At 39.8% G+C, this 19968-nt stretch overlaps 1 protein-coding gene across 2 annotated transcripts; it reads left to right on the forward strand.

Moving 5' to 3' along the window:
- Positions 1–6531: 6531 nt before the first annotated feature.
- On the forward strand, positions 6532–8282 carry LOC110301882 (olfactory receptor 8B12). Of its 2 annotated transcripts, XM_085828244.1 has the most exons (2): positions 6532–6558; positions 7362–8282. In XM_085828244.1, exons 1-2 carry the CDS (start codon positions 6532–6534, stop codon positions 8280–8282), a joined length of 948 nt encoding a protein of 315 aa, XP_085684370.1. The 2 variants fall into 2 exon arrangements, with proteins under 2 accessions (XP_085684370.1, XP_021028239.1); XM_021172580.2 differs by lacking the exon at positions 6532–6558 and having other exon boundaries at positions 7347–8282.
- Positions 8283–19968: the final 11686 nt, after the last annotated feature.

The raw sequence follows: 19968 nt of genomic DNA on the forward strand, positions 1-19968 counted from the left end.
AACAAGCAAAAGAGGCCATAAATTTGAGAAGGAGTTGGTAGGAGGGATGGGTTTAAAGGAGGACAGGGAGGGGGGAAATCATGGAAATACAGTACATATATTTGAAATTTAAGTATTCTAAAAAAATTTTAATACCTAAGGTTTATTTAGGAAAACCTAGTTTTGTCTCTTTAGTGTATTGGTCTGGGGAAATGCTATGGCTGTTCATTGGTGATGGACAGGAACCATTGATGATTCACTTCACAGAGTACATGAGCATCTGTTGTGTGCCTGTTTTCTCTGAATTGAAACATTCTCTATTTATGGGAGCATCATTAAGAATGAGGAAGAAGAAACAAACAAACACCCCCAAACCAAAACAAAAAACCAACCAACCAACCAACCAACTAACCAACCAACCAATCAACTAAACAACCACAACTACCACCACCACCACCACCGCAACAACAACCAAACCCCAAAACTCATTAGGCTCAGGAAACTCTTAAAACTTAATATCTGTGATGCTCCTTTTAACGTTCTACAAGTCATCAAAATTGCTAAAGAAACAAAACTTTCTCATCTGAAAACACTGAGCTAAGGGATACAGCTTTTGTGCACCATCATCCATGCTTAGAGTAGAGTCTTTGGTGGTATAGCCATGTTAGAATCTATCTATCTATCTATCTATCTATCTATCTATCTATCTATCTATCTATCTATCTATCTATCTATCTCTACCTTCTGTCATCTATTTATCATTTATATATCGTCTGTCTATCTATTATCGATCATTTATCTATCATCTATCTATCTATCTATCTATCTATCTATCTATCTATCTATCATCTATCTCTATCATCTGTCATCTATTTATCATTTATATATCTGTCTGTCTATCTGTCTATCTATTATCTATCTATCTATCTATCTATCTATCTATCTATCTATCTATCTATCATCTATCTATCTATCTCTATCATCTGTCATCTATCATTTATATATCTGTCAATCTGTATATCTATTATCTATCTATCTATCTATCTATCTATCTATCTATCTATCTATCTATCATCTATTATCTATCTATCTATCTATCTATCTATCTATCTATCTATCTATCATCTGTTAATCATCTATCTGACTGTCTATCTATCTCTGTCTTTATCTGTTTATTTGCCATCTATCAAAGACAGTGTCCTATGGTCTGAACTAGAGCTCTATCTATCTATCTATCTATCTATCTATCTATCTATCTATCATCAATCAATAATCTATCTATCATCTATCTATTTATCATCTATCTGTCTATCATCTATCTATCTATCTATCTATCTATCTATCTATCTATCTATCTATCTATCTATCTCTAATCTATCTATCTATCTATCTATCTATCTATCTATCTATCATCTATTAACCATCTATCTGTCTGTCTCTGACTTTCTCTGTTTCTTTGTCATCTTTCAATCTAAGACTGTGTCCTATGGTCTAAGTTAGAGTATCTATCTATCTATCTATCTATCTATCTATCTATCTATCTATCTATCTATCTATCTATTATCAGTCATGTTTGTATATATTATCTATTAACCAGTCTGTCTGTCTGTCTGTCTATCTGTATCTGTCTCTCTGTCTTTCTCTGTCTATCATCTGTCAATCTAAGACAGTGTCTCATGTATCCCAGGCTCCCACAAAATTTGCTATGCTACCAAGGATGACTTTGAATTTATGTTTTTTCTGCCTTTACCCCCTTAGTGCTGGGATCACAGACATGTACCACCATGCCCAGTTTATTTGGTGTTAGGAATAGAACCTAGGGCTCTGTTTGATAGACAAGCCGTTTACCATTTTTTTTTTTTTAAAGAATGAGTGAACAGTAAGGGAATGATGTAATTTAAGGTCATATCTAGTTCTTTTTCTTGGCAGCTCAAGGACATAGTTATCCTTTTACTTTTGAAATGTTCTCCACCCCTGGCACCCACAAAACTTCTTTTATTCTACAATTATTTGTTAAATTGAGTATTTGTTGAGGTTATGAGTAGCACTCAAAATATCTTTAAGGTTCCTATAATTATTCCTGTCCTTTGCATGGACATATTGGGCCATTGTAAAGATGCTACTCAATCTCATATTCTGTTTTACTTCTGAAACATGTTGTACATGTCTTCAAGCGCTTCTATTGATCAATTTCCCTTCTTCTGTGTGGTCATATTTCAGGATTCCTCAACTCCTGAATTCCAATTATCTCCTCTTTAAAGACATATGTTTAGAGCATATTATTGCTATATTTTTAAGATTAACTCTGTATTGATAATTCTTAAGTATGCATCTCTTTCTTTCCTACCCTAAAGTGACTTTGCATTGCCATATTCTTTCTGATATTTGCCTTTTAGATGTTATGTAACATTTTATAGTCTTAGCAAAAATTTATTTAATTTCCTTCTTCAGTCTTATTTCTCATATATGTCATATTTATGTTTTTCTGTGTCTCAGATCTTAGTCAAATTTGATTTGTGCTTTTCCCATCAATCTCTTTTTTACCACTGGGACATCAATATATATCAACTGCATCATTACTATGTCTCCTGCACCATTAACCTCTTTCTGTATTTATTGCTGTGGAGAGAATTCTGACTGTTCTCCCTGTCTGCCCTTTTCTCTCTTTCAGCCTGTTCTGACACTACCATCTATATAAAATATCATTGCTATTAAGAAAGACAGTTCTGATTGCTAGTATTATTTAATCAATTATTTTTGCCTTCTAAGTTCTATAATCAGCACCATTTATTCACTCTTTGAGATATGATTATTATTAGTTTTAAGATTAGAGACTGAAGTTCAGAGAGAGGTTGAACAGCTACTAAGGTCACATATTTAGCAATAGGCAAAGCCACGATTTGTACTGAAGTTAGTTCACATTTTGAATGCTTAGGAACATTATAATTTACAATTTACCATTACTACCAGTAATTTTGTTAGAATTACAGCCATAAATTTGACTGTTCCAGGCAAGTTGACAAGTGGTCATCTTATTGGTGCTATGCTGTATTCCTCTCCAGTGGTTATACTCACTTAGATATATGGGAAAGGTTGAGGAATTATCTCCTTTTAAAAATATTTTTCAAAAGCTAACTCACCAATGGTAGGCTTCGTTATGACATTTTCAAATTTGTTTTGTTTAATCTCCCTTTTCCCATTCCCCATCCTCCATCCCTCTATTTTTCCCTTTCCTTCGCTACCCCAAGAAACTTCTTGTTCATGTTGTCTCATGAATTCTATTAACCTCCACTACACCAACATCTCCTTTCCTTTTATCATGACTCCCTTTCTAGCTTCATGACCTATATCTACACTCATACTTACACACAGACACAGACACAGACACAGACACAGACACAGACACAGACACACACACACACACACACACACACACACACACCTTAACAGAACATTAAAGCTAGGATCTGCATATGAAAGATAACATGCAGATAATCTTCATCTTTCTAAATCTAGGTTACCTTACATAATATGATAATAACCAAATTTATCTATTTTTCTGCAAATTTTGCTAAATAAAATTACATTGTGTATTTATATCACACTTTCATTACTTATTGATGAATATTTAGAGGACTTTAGTATTTTCTTGCTATTTTAAATAGGGAATCAATAGACATGGATATGTAAGTAATTTTGCAGTAGAATGTAGAGTCCTTTTGTCATATGTCTTAGTTGGTATTCTACTGCTATGAAAAGATACCATGACCATGAGAGCTCTTATAAAAGAAAGCACTTAATTGGGACTTGCCTATAGTTTCAGAAGTTTAGTCCATTGTCCTCATGGCAGGGAGCATGGCAGCTGAGAGTTTTACAGCCAGACCTGAAGACAACAAGAACAGAAAGAGAGAGGGAGAGAGAGGGAGGGAGAGGGAGGGAGAGGGAAGAGGGAAAGGGAGAGGGAGAGAGAGAGAGAGAGAGAGAGAGAGAGAGAGAGAGAGAGAGAGAGAGAGAGAGAGAGAGAGAAAGAGAGAGAGAGTGGCACACTTCCTCTAACAAGGCCATATCTAGTGACACTCCCTGGTGACCAACAATTCAAATTTATGAGACTATAGGGGCTGTTCTTATTTGGTAGTTCTGCTTTTTTAATGGTAGTTCTGGGTTTTGAGGTCTCCACACCAATTTCCATAGAGGGTAAAACAGTTTACATTCCACCAGCAGTGAACAGGGATACTTCTACTTCTTTTCTTTCATCCTCACCACTGTTTACAATAGCCATTCTGACTAGGGCAAGATGGAATCTTACAGTAGTTTTCTTTGAACTTCCATGATGGATAAGGATATTGAAAGCCCTTACAATACTTAATGACTGCGTCAGCAGGATGATTCAGCAGGCAAAGATGATTTCTATCAAGTTGGAACAAAGATCCATTCCTGTGACCCACATAGTAGATAGAGAGTCCAAGTCCTGAAAGTTGTCCTCTTTTCACAGTGGCTTTGCCATGCATTATGTGCATGTGCACATAATTAAGAAATGTGATAAAATATATTTCTTGGTCATTTGTATTTCTTCTTTTGAGAAGTTTTGGTTTTCTGTGTGTTTAATTTTTAGTTATTAGTATATTCTATGTATTAATACTCAGCTGTCTAAGCATCCTTGAACTCTGGCCTTTATTTCACTAATAGGCACTCTGTCATTTGCTTGGGATACATACATATCCAAAACCATATGTATGTGTTTTGTAAGTTTCCACTAAGGAAATAGTTGGGTAGCTATAGTAGTTGCATATTTTTTATGCATTTTGTCAATAATTTTATTCTTATATTACCTGCTGTTCAAAGTTTGCAAATACTTGTTTTGTGTTTTCTTGTTTTTATATTGCTTGTGCACAGAGAAAGCACTAGACCAGCTATGCTATTGCATGCAATCTAATGTCTGATTTTGAAAGTAGGGTGTGCATTTGTGACCTGTGTTCTATGCCTTCGGAGATGATAGTAGCTGATGATTGTGTCAATTCCTAAGCTTCTGGTTCTGAAAATATTTAGAAGTATCTGAAAGATAGTGTGGCCAAGCCCATACCCAGAGTTTTTGATCAATGTCTCGGATTTTCTTTGTGAGACTCACTCTAGATATTTGTAGTGAGCAGACAGGGCTGAAGAACAGACGGAAACACAACCTCTCCAGATCCTTTAGATCTTAGCTCCTGTGAAGATGTGACTTTGATGTTTGAGAAGACAGCTTAGAGAAAGGATGGTGAAGGCAGATGTTGGGGTTTGGGAGTAGGAGACAAAAAAGAGAAAGAAGCAATTGGGAGGAGTACTCAAAGAGTGTGGTGGAAGGCAGAGAGAGCTGACAGTCAAGCTGGAAGTTTGACTAGTTATTAACTTAGACAAAGACTACTTGGGTATAGATATAGAAAAGGCCTGCTATTCTGAGGTTTTCTTTTCTTTTTAATCATTAAACTTACTTAGAGGGGCGGGGAATAAGAATTCTTGTTGATTTCTGATTAATTGCATTCCAAGAATTAATATTGATCCCTGGAATGAGTTAAAATTTGAATAAATCTTTCATTCTGCTAAAGTATAAGAGCTTTGCAAAATTTTCTCAATGGAACTCACTTCTATTAAAATTATTGGGCATTATTTGACATTTTTAAGATGTTGTCTTATGGGTTTCAGTGGGACCTATAAGAATGTTGATCTAATATTAGGATAAGGACTTTGAATTGGGCAGATTCAGATAAGACTGGGTTTTGAAACATGCTGTATCTCTGCAGAGATCCAGACTTTAACATCCTAAGCAAGAGCTGAAATAAGGAATGAATAGATGTTCCTAAAAACTTTATTTCTTTTATTTTCTTGAGATTATAATATAATTACATCATTTCCTCCTTCCCCATCCTCTCCCTAAAATCTTCCATATACCTCTCCTTGCTCAAATTTTGTGGTCTCTTTTTCATTAATTGATATATATATAGCATGTAGCTCTCTCTATATATATTCCTAAATACATCAGTATAAAAATAGACATGTTTCTGAATGCTTTAGACCTTGGCAGCTGGGACGCAGTTTAATGATACAGTATTAAGTACATTATAGGCTATAGCTGAAAGAAATGCTCCTTCTAAAAGGTAAATTATGATGTATACAGAAAACAAACATTTTGCTTCCTTTGGGAAGGTAACTCTGAGGAAATGATCCTTAGGGAGCCCCTGTCTTCATAATCAGGCCACTGAGATTGTGAACCAGACTGAGTCTGTTTATTCTCCTATTACCATAGGTCATGATAGGAGCTGCCTCTTTCCTGGAAGCTGGAGGAACCTCTGTATAAACTAAAAGTTGTAAGTCAAGTTTGTCAGGACAGAGAGAAATGTAAGGGAAACCTGTGATTCTGAGCTTTGGCTTGGGAAAGGAGAAGGTCCAAGCTCCAAGCTGTTGTCTTCTATTCACCAGGTCTTTGTCTTTCTTAGAACACATTAGAGGAGAGATTGTAGGCAGAACATCCCTGCTGCAAGTAAAGGAAGGTATGTGCCCCTCTGACCCTGAGCAGTCATGAAACAAGGGTTAGAAACGCAGACTGTGGGTGGGATTTTGGGAGCTTCCCTCCTGCCTGAAGTCTGGAGGGTCTGTGACTTTGGGTATTTCAGTCTCACTTATCAAGTCTGTAAAGTAAGGATAACAGTACAGTCATATACTAAGAGCCTCTCAAAGTAACTCCTAAATAAGTGTTAGCTTATAATGTTTTTATTCACCCTGCATGCAGTTGAGCTAAGAGATGTAAGAAGCCTGTCTATGTCTATGTCTATATGTCTATGTCTATGTTTCTATGTCTCTATGTCTCTATGTCTCTATGTCTCTATGTCTCTATGTCTCTATGTCTCTATGTCTCTATGTCTCTATGTCTCTATGTCTCTATGTCTCTATGTCTCTATGTCTCTATGTCTCTATGTCTCTATCTATCTATCTATCTATCTATCTATCTATCTATCTATCTATCTATCTATCTATCTATCTATCTATCTATCATCTCTATCTCTATAGTGCAGACTGGGAGACACTGTCATAGCTCTGGTGGCACCTGCCTTTCAGGACTCACTCCAGGGAAGAGACTCATGTTTCAGCACCTTGCTCAGAGACAGGAGAGGGGAAGGCATCTCAAACGGACTAACTTCAGAATCTAAGAGATATATACTTTGTTTAGTCTCTGCCTCTGTCTCTGTCTCTGTCACTCTCTCTTTCTCTCTCTCCCTCCTCTCTCCATCCCTCCCCTCTCTCCTTCTTCAAAGACAGGATAGATTTGTAAGGATGGTGGCGATGTTTTTACTCCACTGGTTCTCCTCTCTGCTACACAGGCTTCCCGCCCAAGAAGAATGACTGCCAAGAATTCCTCTGTGATAGAGTTCATCCTTGCAGGCCTGACAGACCAACCAGGACTCCGCATGCCCCTCTTCTTCTTGTTTCTAGGTTTCTACATGGTGACTGTGGTGGGGAACCTGGGCTTGATCTCCCTGATTGGGCTGAATTCTCACCTTCATACCCCTATGTACTTCTTTATCTTCAATCTTTCTGTAATAGATTTCTGTTATTCCTCCACTATCATCCCCAAAATGCTTATGAATTTTATCTCAAGGAAGAACATCATCTCACACTCAGGGTGCATGACACAGTTGTTTTTCTTCTGTTTCTTTGTTGTCTCTGAGTCCTTCATTCTGTCAGCCATGGCATATGACCGTTATGTTGCCATCTGTAACCCCCTGATGTACACGGTCACCATGTCTCCCCAGGTATATTTACTTCTTTTGCTGGGAGTCTATGTGATGGGCTTCTCTGGGGCCATGGCCCATACAGGGAACCTAATGAATCTGAACTTCTGTGCTGACAACCTCATCAATCACTTCATGTGTGACATTCTTCCCCTTCTTGAGCTCTCCTGCAATAGCACCTTCATAAATGAGCTCGTAGTCTTTATTGTTGTGGCCTTTGATATTGGTGTGCCCATTGTCACCATCTTCATTTCTTATGCCCTCATCCTCTCTAGTATTCTTCACATGCATTCCACAGAGGGCAGGTCCAAGGCCTTCAGCACCTGCAGCTCCCACTTGATTGTGGTTTGTCTTTTCTTTGGTTCTGGGGCTTTCATGTACCTCAAACCCCCTTCCATTTTGCCTCTTGACCAAGGAAAAGTGTCTTCCTTGTTCTATATGATTGTGGTGCCCATGTTGAACCCTCTGATCTATAGCTTGAGAAATAAGGATGTCAAAGTTGCTCTGAGGAAAACCTTGGGTAAGAGAATACTTTCTTAACAGAGGAGCAGTATCATGAGCTGCAGCGGTGTGACTGGTCAGTGAGCAGTATTCATATGGAAACAGCTGTGTTTGGATAAGAAGATGCAATGTTGCCATGAGGAGTTCAAGATTTGGTCATTTTACCCCCTTCTCGTACAAGAAGAGAAGTTTATGGCACTATGGAGAAACTAGGTCTTCATGGATGCTGGGGCAATTGTTCAACCAACAAACTACCAATTTCTTACTTTATGAAAATTTTTAATGATCCCAGACCATTTATTCTTGAATGGGCCTTATAAATCATTTAATGTAATGTCATTTATTATGTATTGGAGACTCAGAAACATGTTGCTGTTCAGTGATAACAAACTATTGTCAAAAATAAACTCAAGTTCAGAAAGTTGAAAATTTTTTCCATTTTTTGGGTTGTCGTAATGCTTTTTTGGTTGTCGTAATGTCGTAATGGTTGTAGTAATTTTCTCGTCATAGTATGCCTCCTTTAGGGTTTCTTTTTGTTAATAATTTCAAAATATTTCATTTAATTAAGTTAAAATATAATTACATATTTGCCCTTTTCTTTCTCCTCTCCATTACCTCCAGTGCATTGCTTTCTCTTTCAAGTTCATGACCACTTTTTCTTTAATTGTTATATAGTCTTAAGTACACAAATGCAAGTTGATTAGTCTGTATAATGTGATCTGTAGATATATAATATCACGGTCAAACCCTTGGTAGGATTTCCTTTTTAGCATGAAAATACATTAAAATATTACTCTACTTATACTAATGTAATGTAAATTCTCAAAAGAAAATTTGTGGGTAGTGGTAGTATTATTCAGTGGTTAAGAGCACTTGCTGCTCTTTCAGAGGACCTGCACATAGCTGTTAGCATCTAGGTTGTGCAGCCTCCCAACTGCATGTAGCTCTATGTCTACAGGATTTAACACCTTCCTCTGTCTAACTAGTACACAAACACACATGTGGAACATGCGTGCGCACACATAAACACACATGAACACAAATTTTAAAAAAATCTTTAAAAATCAAGAAAATTACCATTACTACATTTTGGATAGGAGAAGAAAAATTTCCTTGTTTTTGGCCAAATGACAGGGTAATGGACTGTACTATATGTTTTCTATTGACTCAAGGGTAAGGTCATGTGTGGAACACAGCAACTTCAACTTCCTTAATTAGGATTCCTAAGGTCTCATTTGTTATAATGATGCTGAATGCAACATCATGCCTAGGTTTAAAGACAAATGAGCAGAATTTAGAGCTTTTGGGATATGAACTTGAGTATTTGAGCCTTAATGGAGAAATCTGTGACTCAGGATAACCAAGTAAGGATTGAGCATTTTAAAGAAACAATGAGTAAATTGGAGGGATGAAGTTATTTATCAAGACAACAAAAAGATGATGCTTATTAGAAGTATATGTGTTCAATTTTTTTTTTTTACTTATTTACTTTATATCCCACTCACTGATTCCTTCCAGTCACTCCCTCCTGCAATCTGTTCTTGCTCCCCCTCCCCTATTCCCCTATGTGGGTAGGGGTCTCCCATGGTATCTGCCCATCCTGGTACATCAAGGCTCTGTGAAGCTAGGCATATCTTTTCCCCTTGAGACTGGACAAAGCAGTGCAGCTAGAAGAACATATTCCACCTACAGGCAACAGCTTTTGGGATAGCCCTGCTCCAGTGGTTCAGGACCCACATGAAGACCAAGCTGCATATCTGCTACATATGTGAGGGGAGTCCTAAGAGCAACCTGTGTATGTTCTTTGTTTAGTGGTTCTATCTCTGAGAGCCCCAGGGGTCCAGGTTATCATTTTATGTTGAGATCCTTGATTCACTTGGACTTGATTTTTGTGCAGAGTAATAAATATGGATATATTTTCATCCTTGTATGTGTAGATATCCAGTTAGTGCAGCACCATTTTTGAATATGCATTCTCTTTTCCAATGTATCATTTTGTCGTCTTTCTAAATAAATCAAGTGTTCATAGGTGTGTTGGTTATTTCTGGGTCTTTTTTTTTCTTTTTTTTTTAAATTTTTGATATTTTTATTACATATTTTCCTCAATTACATTTCCAATGCTATCCCAAAAGTCCCCCATAGCGCCCCCCACTTCCCTACCCACCCATTCCCATTCTTTTGGCCCTGGCATTCCCCTATATTGGGGCATATAAAGTTTGCAAGTCCAATGGGCCTCTCTTTCCATTGATGGCCGACTAGGCCATCTTTCGATACATATGCAGCTAGAGACAAGAGCTCCGGGGTTCTGGTTAGTACATCATGTTGTTCCTACAATAGGGTTGCAGATCCCTTTAGCTCCTTGGTTACTTTCTCTAGCTTCTCCATTGGGAGCCCCGTGATACATCCAATAGCTGACTGTGAACATCCACTCCTGTGTTTGCTAGGCCCCGGCATCGTCTCACAAGAGACAGCTATCTTTGGGTCCTTTCAGCAAAATCTTGCTAGTGTATGCAATGGTGTCAGCGTTTAGAAGCTGATTATGGGATGGATCCCTGGATACAGCAGTCTCTAAATGGTCCATCCTTTCATCACGGCTACGAACTTTGTCTCTGTAACTCCTTCCCTGGGTGTTTTGTTCCCAATTCTAAGAAGGTGCACAGTGTCCAAACTTTGGTCTTCATTCTTCTTGAGTTTCATGCGTTTAGCAAATTGTATCTTATATCTTGGGTATCCTAAGATTTGGGCTAATATCCACTTATCAGTGAATACATATTGTGTGAGTTCTTTTGTGATTGTGTTACTTCACTCAAGATGATGCCCTCCAGGTCCATCCATTTGGCTAGGAATTTCATAAATTCATTCTTTTTAATAGCTGAGTAGTACTCCATTGTGTAAATGTACCATAATTTCTGTATCCATTCCTCTGTTGAGGGACATCTGGGTTCTTTCCAGCTTCTGGCTATTATAAATAGGGCTGCTATGAACATAGTGGAGCATGTGTCCTTTTTACCGGTTGGGACATCTTCTGGATATATGCCCAGTAGAGGTATTGCTGGATCCTCCGGTAGTACTATGTCCAATTTTCTGAGGAACCGCCAGACTGATTTCCAGAGTGGTTGTACAAGCTTGCAATCCCACCAACAATGGAGAAGTGTTCCTCTTTCTCCACATCCTCGCCAGCATCTGCTGTCACCTGAATTTTTGATCTTAGCCATTCTGACTGGTGTGAGGTGGAATCTCAGGGTTGTTTTGATTTGCATTTCCCTGATGATTAAGGATGTTGAACATTTTTTCAGGTGCTTCTCTGCCATTCGGTATTCCTTAGGTGAGAATTCTTTGTTCAGTTCTGAGCCCCATTTTTTAATGGGGTTATTTGACTTTCTGGAGTCCACCTTCTTGAGTTCTTTATATATAATGGATATTAGTCCCTTGTCTGATTTAGGATAGGTGAAGATCCTTTCCCAATCTGTTGGTGTTTTTTTTTTGTCTTATTGATGGTGTCTTTAGCCTTGCAGAAGCTTTGTAGTTTCATGAGGTCCCACTTGTCAATTCTCGATCTTACAGCACAAGCCATTACTGTTCTATTCAGGAATTTTTCCCCTGTGCCCATATCTTCAAGGCTTTTCCCCACTTTCTCCTCTATAAGTTTCAGTGTCTCTGGTTTTATGTGAAGTTCCTTGATCCACTTAGACTTGACCTTAGTACAAGGAGATAGGAATGGATCGATTCGCATTCTTCTACATGTTAACAACCAGTTGTGCCAGCACCATTTGTTGAAAATGCTGTCTTTCTTCCACTGGATGTTTTTAGCTCCCTTGTCTAAGATCAAGTGACCGTAGGTGTGTGGGTTCATTTCTGGGTCTTCAATTCTATTCCATTGGTCTATTTGTCTGTCACTATACCAGTACCATGCAGTTTTTATCACAATTGCTCTGTAGTAGAGCTTTAGGTCCGGCATGGTGATTCCACCAGAGGTTCTTTTATCCTTGAGAAGAGTTTTTGCTATCCTAGGTTTTTTGTTATTCCAGATGAATTTGCAGATTGCACTTTCTAATTCTTTGAAGAATTGATTTGGAATTTTGATGGGGATTGCATTGAATCTGTAGATTGCTTTTGGCAAGATAGCCATTTTTACAATGTTGATCCTGCCAATCCATGAGCATGGGAGATCTTTCCATCTTCTGAGATCTTCTATAATTTCTTTCTTCAGAGACTTGAAGTTTTTATTATACAGATCTTTCACTTCCTTAGTTAGAGTCACGCCAAGATATTTTATATTATTTGTGACTATTGAGAAGGGTGTTGTTTCCCTAATTTCTTTCTCAGCCTGTTTATTCTTTGTGTAGAGAAAGGCCATTGATTTGTTTGAGTTAATTTTATATCCAGCTACTTCACCGAAGCTGTTTATCAGGCTTAGGAGTTAGTTCTCTGGTGGAATTTTTAGGGTCACTTATATATACTATCATATCATCTGCAAAGAGTGATATTTTGACTTCATCTTCTCCAATTTGTATCCCTTTGATCTCCTTTTGTTGTCGAATTGCTCTGGCTAGGACTTCAAGTACAATGTTGAATAGGTATGGAGAAAGTGGACAGCCTTGTCTAGTCCCTGATTTTAGAGGGATTGCTTCAAGCTTCTCACCATTTACTTTGATGTTGGCTACTGGTTTGCTGTAGATTGCTTTTATCATGTTTAGGTATGGGCCTTGAATTCCTGATCTTTCCAAGACTTTTATCATGAATGGGTGTTGGATCTTGTCAAATGCTTTTTCCGCATCTAAGGAGATGACCATGTGGTTTTTGTCTTTGAGTTTGTTTATATACTGGATTACGTTGATGGATTTCCGTATATTGAACCATCCCTGCATCCCTGGGATGAAACCTACATGGTCAGGATGGATGATTGTTTTGATGTGTTCTTGGATTCGGTTAGCAAGAACTTTATTGAGGATTTTTGCATCAATATTCATAAGGGATATTGGTCTGAAGTTTTCTATCTTTGTTGGGTCTTTTTGTGGTTTAGGTATCAGAGTAATTGTGGCTTCATAGAATGAGTTGGGTAAAGTACCTTCTGTTTCTATTTTGTGGAATAGTTTGTGAAGAACTGGGATTAGATCTTCTGGGATTAGGTCTGATAGAACTCCGCACTAAACCCATCTGGTCCTGGACTTTTTTTAGTTGGGAGAGTATTAATGACTGCTTCTATTTCTTTGGGGGATATAGGGCTGTTTAGATCATTAACCTGATCTTGATTCAACTTTGGTACCTGGTATCTGTCTAGGAACTTCTCCATTTCATCCAGGTTCTCCAGTTTTGTTGAGTATAGCCTTTAGTAGAAGGATCTGATGGTGTTTTGGATGTCTTCAGGATCTGTTGTTATGTCTCCTTTTTCATTTCTGATTTTGTTAATTAGGATGCTTTCCCTGTGCCCTCTAGTGAGTCTGGCTGAGGGTTTATCTATCTTGTTGATTTTCTCAAAGAACCAGCTCCTTGATTGGTTGATTCTTTGAATAGTTTTTCTTGTTTCCACTTGGTTGATTTCACCCCTGAGTTTGATTATTTCCTGCCGTCTACTCCTCTTGGGCGAATTTGCTTCCTTTTGTTCTAGTGCTTTTAGGTATGTTGTCAAGCTGCTGATGTGTGCTCTCTCTAGTTTCCTTTTGGAAGCACTCAGAGCTATGAGTTTTCCTCTTAGAAATGCTTTCATTGCGTCCCATAAGTTTGGGTATGTTGTGGCTTCATTTTCATTGAACTCTAAAAAGTCCTTAATTTCTTTCTTTATTCCTTCCTTGACCAAGATATCATTGAGAAGAGTGTTGTTCAGTTTCCACGTGAAGGTTGGCTTTCTATTATTTATTTTGTTATTGAAGATCAGCCTTAGTCCATGGTGATCTGATAGGATGCATGGGACAATTTCAATATTTTTGTATCTGTTGAGGCCTGTTTTGTGACCAATTATGTGGTCAATTTTGGAGAAGGTACTATGAGGTGCTGAGAAGAAGGTATATCCTTTTGTTTTAGGATAGAATGTTCTGTAGATATCTGCCAGATCCATTTGATTCATAATCTCTCTTAGTTTCTCTGTGTCCCTGTTTAGTTTCTGTTTCTATGATCTGTCCATTGGTGAAAGTGGTGTGTTGAAGTCTCCCACTATTATTGTATGAGGTGCAATGTGTGCTTTGAGATTTACTAAAGTTTCTTTAATGAATGTGGCTGCCTTTGTATTTGGAGCATAGATATTCAGGATTGATAGTTCCTCTTGGAGGATTTTACCTTTGATGAGTATGAAGTGTCCCTCCCTGTCTTTTTTGATGACTTTGGGTTGGAAGTCAATCTTATCAGATATTAGAATGGCTACTCCAGCTTGTTTCTTCATACCATTTGCTTGGAAAATTGTTTTCCAGCCTTTCATTCTGAGGTAGTGTCTATCTTTTTCTCTGAGATGAGTTTCCTGTAAGCAGCAAAATGTTGGGTCTTGTTTGTGTAGCCAGTTTGTTAGTCTATGTCTTTTTATCGGGGAGTTGAGTCCATTGATATTAAGAGATATTAAGGAAAAGTAATTGTTGTTTCCTGTTATTTTTGTTGTTAAAGTTGGCATTCTGTTCTTGTGGCTGTCTTCTTTTAGGTTTGTTGAGGGATTACCTTCTTGTTGTTTCTAGGGCGTGGTTCCTGTCCTTGTATTGGTTTTTTTCTGTTATTATCCTTTGAAGGGCTGGATTCGTGGAGAGATAATGTGTGAATTTGGTTTTGTCGTGGAATACTTTGGTTTCTCCATCTATGTTAATTGAGAGTTTGGCTGGGTATAGTAGCCTGGGCTGGAATTTGTGTTCTTTTAGTGTCTGTATAACATCCGTCCAGGATCTTCTGGCTCTCATAGTCTCTGGTGAAAAATCTGGTGTAATTCTGATAGGCTTGCCTTTATATGTTACTTGGCCTTTTTCTCTTACTGCTTTTAGTATTCTATCTTTATTTAGAGCATTTGTTGTTCTGATTATTATGTGTTGGGAGGTATTTCTTTTCTGGTCCAGTCTATTTGGAGTTCTGTAGGCTTCTTGTATGTTCATGGGCATCTCTTTCTTTAGATTTGGGAATTTTTCTTCTATAATTTTGTTGAAGATGTTTGCTGGTCCTTTGAGTTGAAAATCTTCATTCTCATCCACTCCTATTATCCGTAGGTTTGGTCTTCTCATTGTGTCCTGTATTTCTTGGATGTTTTGAGTTAGGATCTTTTTGCATTTTCCATTTTCCTTGATTGTTGTGCCGATGTTCTCTATGGAATCTTCTGCACCTGAGATTCTCTCTTCCATCTCTTGTATTCTGTTGCTGATGCTGGTATCTATGGTTCCAGATTTCTTTCCTAGGGTTTCTATCTCCAGTGTTGCCTCATTTTGGGTTTTCTTTATTGTGTCTACTTCCCTTTTTAGGTCTAGTATGGTTTTGTTCATTTCCATCATCTGTTTGGATGTGTCTTCCTGTTTTTTATTAAGGACTTCTACCTGTTTGATTATGTTATCCTGTTTTTCTTTAAGGATTTGTAACTCTTTAGCAGTGTTCTCCTGCAATTCTTTAAGGGATTTTTGTGCTTCCTCTTTATTGTCTTCTACCTGTTTACCAGCGTTCCTTTGTATTTCTTTAAGTGTGTTATTAAAGTCCTTCTTGAAGTCCTCTATCATCATCAGGAGATATGCTTTTAGATCCGTGTCTAGCTTTTCCGGTGTGTTGGGGTGCCCTGGACTGGGCGAAGTGGGAGTGCTGGGTTCTGATGATGGTGAGTGGTCTTGGTTTCTGTTAGTAAGATTATTACGTTTACCTTTCGCCATCTGGTAATCTCTGGGGTTAGTTGTTGTCGTTGTCACTGTTTAAAGAGTGGAGCAGAAGCTGTGTTCCACTCACCAGCAGTCTCAAAATCCTGTGGCTGGGGTCGTGGGTAGCTGGCGGTACCCCGGTGCTGGTCCAGCCGGAAGAGGCCTGTGGTCCTACTCAGGCCGGTTTTCTGCTTCCCTAACTAATGCAGTCTCAGGTCCTGCGCGCAATTGGATTGGAGCAGAAGCTGTGTTCCACTCTCCAGAATTCTTAAGATCTTGTGGCGGGTGTTGTGGGTAGCTGGCGAGTGTCAGCCGACCCTGCGCCCTAGCTACCCAGGTGCTTTTCTGACCGGAAGAGGCTTGTGGCTCTATGTAGGCCGGATTTCTCTCTCCCCAACCAGAGCAGTCTCAGGTCCCGCGTGATTGGACTGGAGCAGAAGCTGTGTTCCACTCACCAGCAGTCTCAAAATCCTGTGGCGGGGGTCGTGGGTAGCTGGCGGGTGTCAGCCGACCCTGCGCTCTAGCTCCACTGGTGCTGATCCGGCCGGATGAGGCCTGTGGCCCTACTCAGGCCGGTTTCTGCTTCCCTAACTAATGCAGTCTCAGGTCCCGTGCGCAATTGGATTGGAGCAGAAGCTGTGTTCCACTCACCAGAAGTCTTAAGATCCTGTGGCGGGTGTTGTGGGTAGCTGGCGAGTGTCTGCCGACCCTGCGCCCTAGCTTCCCAGGTGCTTTTCTGACTGGAAGAGGCTTGTGGCCCTATGTAGGCCGGATTTCTGCCTCCCCAACCAGAGCAGTCTCGGGTCTATTTCTGGGTCTTTGGTGCAATTCCATTGATCAACATGTCTGTTTTTGTACCAGTCTCATGTGGTTTTTAATCATTAGTGCTCTGTAGTACATCCTGAGGTCAGAAATGGTGATTTATTCTATTTAATTGTTCAGGATTGTTTTGACTCTACAGGGATTTTTGTTTTTCCATATGAAGTTGATAACTGTTCTATAGCAGCAGTAGTAGAAGTTTAATCTGCTCTAATCTCCTCAGCAGCATTAGTGTGTGTACCTTGCTACTTGCCCCAATATACTGGATTCTCAAATGAAAGACACACACACACACACACACACACACACACACACACACACACAGCCTTATATTTACTTATACTTACTAAAATCTATTTTTTTTTACCCTAGACACAATGCAGGTGTGCGGTGGAGGGTTGGTTGGGTGGCTCTTCTCTGGCTCTTATATTATTTCATGATTTTTCTTCTACAACTCTTAAGCCTAGATTTCATTCCTTTCCTGGCATGGTAATTCTGTTTTCTCCTTGGTCCACTTGCCTGTGAATCTTAAAGTCCTGCCTCTGTCTCCCTGCCCAGCCATTGGCCCCTGAAAATCTTATTTACCAATCAAAGCCAACGGGGGGCAGGTGTTAGAATTCTGTCTATGCTCCACCCAACAGTTACCTGGCAACAACCAGGTAGACCTGACCCACTATTAAAGGGGCTGCTTGTCCCATCCTCTCTCTTCTTCGCTTTTTCCTCTCTTTCTCTTTCCCTGCTTCCCTTCACCCTGCTCTCCCTGTTCCCTTCTCCCCTCTCTCTCCACATGACCTTGGCCAGCCTCTACTCCTCTATTTCTCTACTATCTCTCTGCCTTTCTTTGCCTCAACTACCCTCTTAACTGCCCTCCCCACGACCTGAATAAACTCTATTCTATACTATACCACAGTGTGGCTGGTCCCTCAGGGGGAAGAAATGCCTTGGTATGGGCCCACTGAGGGCCCCTCTTTTCCCATATCTCACAACTCCTTCAGAGAACATATTGCCCCCTCTCTTTGTCTTTTTATAAATACACCATTGGTGCCAAAACCTGGGAATTATAAACTCTCCAGGTTTGCATCCTACCCCAGATATCACATGGAGATCCACACTCACTAGCCCAAAATTCGGAGAACTGGGAAGTGTCCTCCCAACCTCATTGGTCAGCATAAATGTCCTCATGGTCCCAGGGAGAGTTCTCAAGCTCAGAACTACTGCCCTTGAGGATGGGAGGCATTCAGTCTTTCACTGACCCTTGTTCTAAGACCCTTTCCCCTTGGGTGAAACTTTCCTCCCTCCTTTTGAGTGTCTCACAGTTGAGAATCCCAGGCTGGGCCTGGATAAACTGCTCTCTGTCTCAGGAACGCTGACTTTGAGTGTAACTCCAAGCTCCCATGTGCCAACCTGGAGGTCTGGTCTGTGCTAGAATCTCTCTGTTTGTTAATGATGCCCTCAGGATGCTGGTAGGGGCAGAATTATACTATTCTCTTATCCATGGGTTGGTCTTTACCACCTTGTCCCTACTTACTGGGATGTCTAAGTCTCATTCACAGTTAACAGAAAACAATATCTCTACATGGCCACTAAAGTGGCACTTTCACAGTAGTAACCCCTAGCATAGGCTTACCCCCCTCCACCTCCATCATTTTCTGGCCTTGGATGCCACTGTGACTGCTGCTTTTCCATGGGTTCACAATCTGAAAAGTGGGATGGCCCTACCCCCTACTAGGGACTCTGTTTGCTGCTCTCCCACCTCTTGCATTTGCTCATTAGCTCTGTTCCCTGGTAGTCATGGGAAAAGGGGGTCTGGCCCTGCCCCTTTTGTCCTGCCAGGGAGTCTGTTTGTGACACATGCTTTCCCACTTGCACAAGGGCAGCTGTGTGTTCTCTTGCAAGAGGGGTCTCCTGAAATCTGCCTGCCAAAGGTGCCACTGGGCCCTGCCTGCCTGCAAAAGCAGCTTTGGTCCTGCCTGCCCCTATCTGCCCTGTTGGCACTTCCTTCTTTGTCCACTATTGTAGTTGCTTTTAGGTGTTCCACTGCAGCTGTGAGAAAAAACAGCTTTTGCCTTGTCTGAGAAACTGCTTTCCCACTCACAGGAGGGAGACCCCCTCCCCCTCCCCTTCCCCCTCCGTCTCTGTCTCAGTCTCTGTCTCTCTGTGTCTCTCTCTCTCTCTGTCTGCCCAGGGCTCATTAAGTGAGGGGTAAAAGCACCGTATGCCACAGGAAGAGCATGTGCACTGCTGGAATATGAGATGCTACTTCAGGTCCTTCCTTCCCTCCACCCCCTGCCCCATCAAAAGCACTGGGCCATGGCCACAGCTGCTGTAAGCAGCATTCAGCAGCACCTTGGAGGTGCAAACACATGGTTCTTCAACTGCACATACACATACGAATGTCTCCTCAGACCAGCCTGCTCTCTTTTCAATCTGTTTCATCAGTGATACATGCCTGAGCCCCTCCTTGTTCTCATGGCCTGCTGTCACAAGCCACTGCTGTTAGCCTAATGTGTTTTTCTTTACTTAAACAACTTGTCAAAATTACTTAAGATTTTCATTCCTATCCTGTCTCAATAGATGATGATTTTTTACTACTGCCATTAAATTATGACATGCTCTATTCAGATACAACCAATCGATATAGCCCTCAATCTTGTCAAAACTCTGCTAATCATTAATATGTCTACGTTTATGATAGACACAATCTCCTGAAGCCTTTAACAGTTTAACCCCACAAGGTCTCAGAAGATTTGGACATAGGTTCAATATACTGCCTGGATTATGGTATGATAATCACTGAAAAACACAGTGGACAACACTAGATACCCTGAGTCAAATGACTTATCTAAATCAAGGTAAGCCATTTTTTAATGTCACACATAACATTTCATGGAGAAAAAACACCCTGCATCTTCTGGGCTTGAAAGTCAGACTGACTCTGTTCAAGTTGCCATGGAGACACAGGGAGCTTTTGGTTACAGGGCTCTCATTTTTTAAAAAAATAATATATAACTGGTAGATTATTGTTTATTCTTCCTCAGGTTTCTGACTATATTGACAGCTAAGGTAACTGTAGCTTGACAGCTAGAAAACAGTCCTAACTC

Source organism: Mus caroli, unplaced genomic scaffold (assembly GCF_978045245.1).
Source record: "Mus caroli unplaced genomic scaffold, Mus_caroli_1 scaffold_11, whole genome shotgun sequence".
NCBI classification, from domain to species: Eukaryota; Metazoa; Chordata; class Mammalia; order Rodentia; family Muridae; genus Mus; species Mus caroli.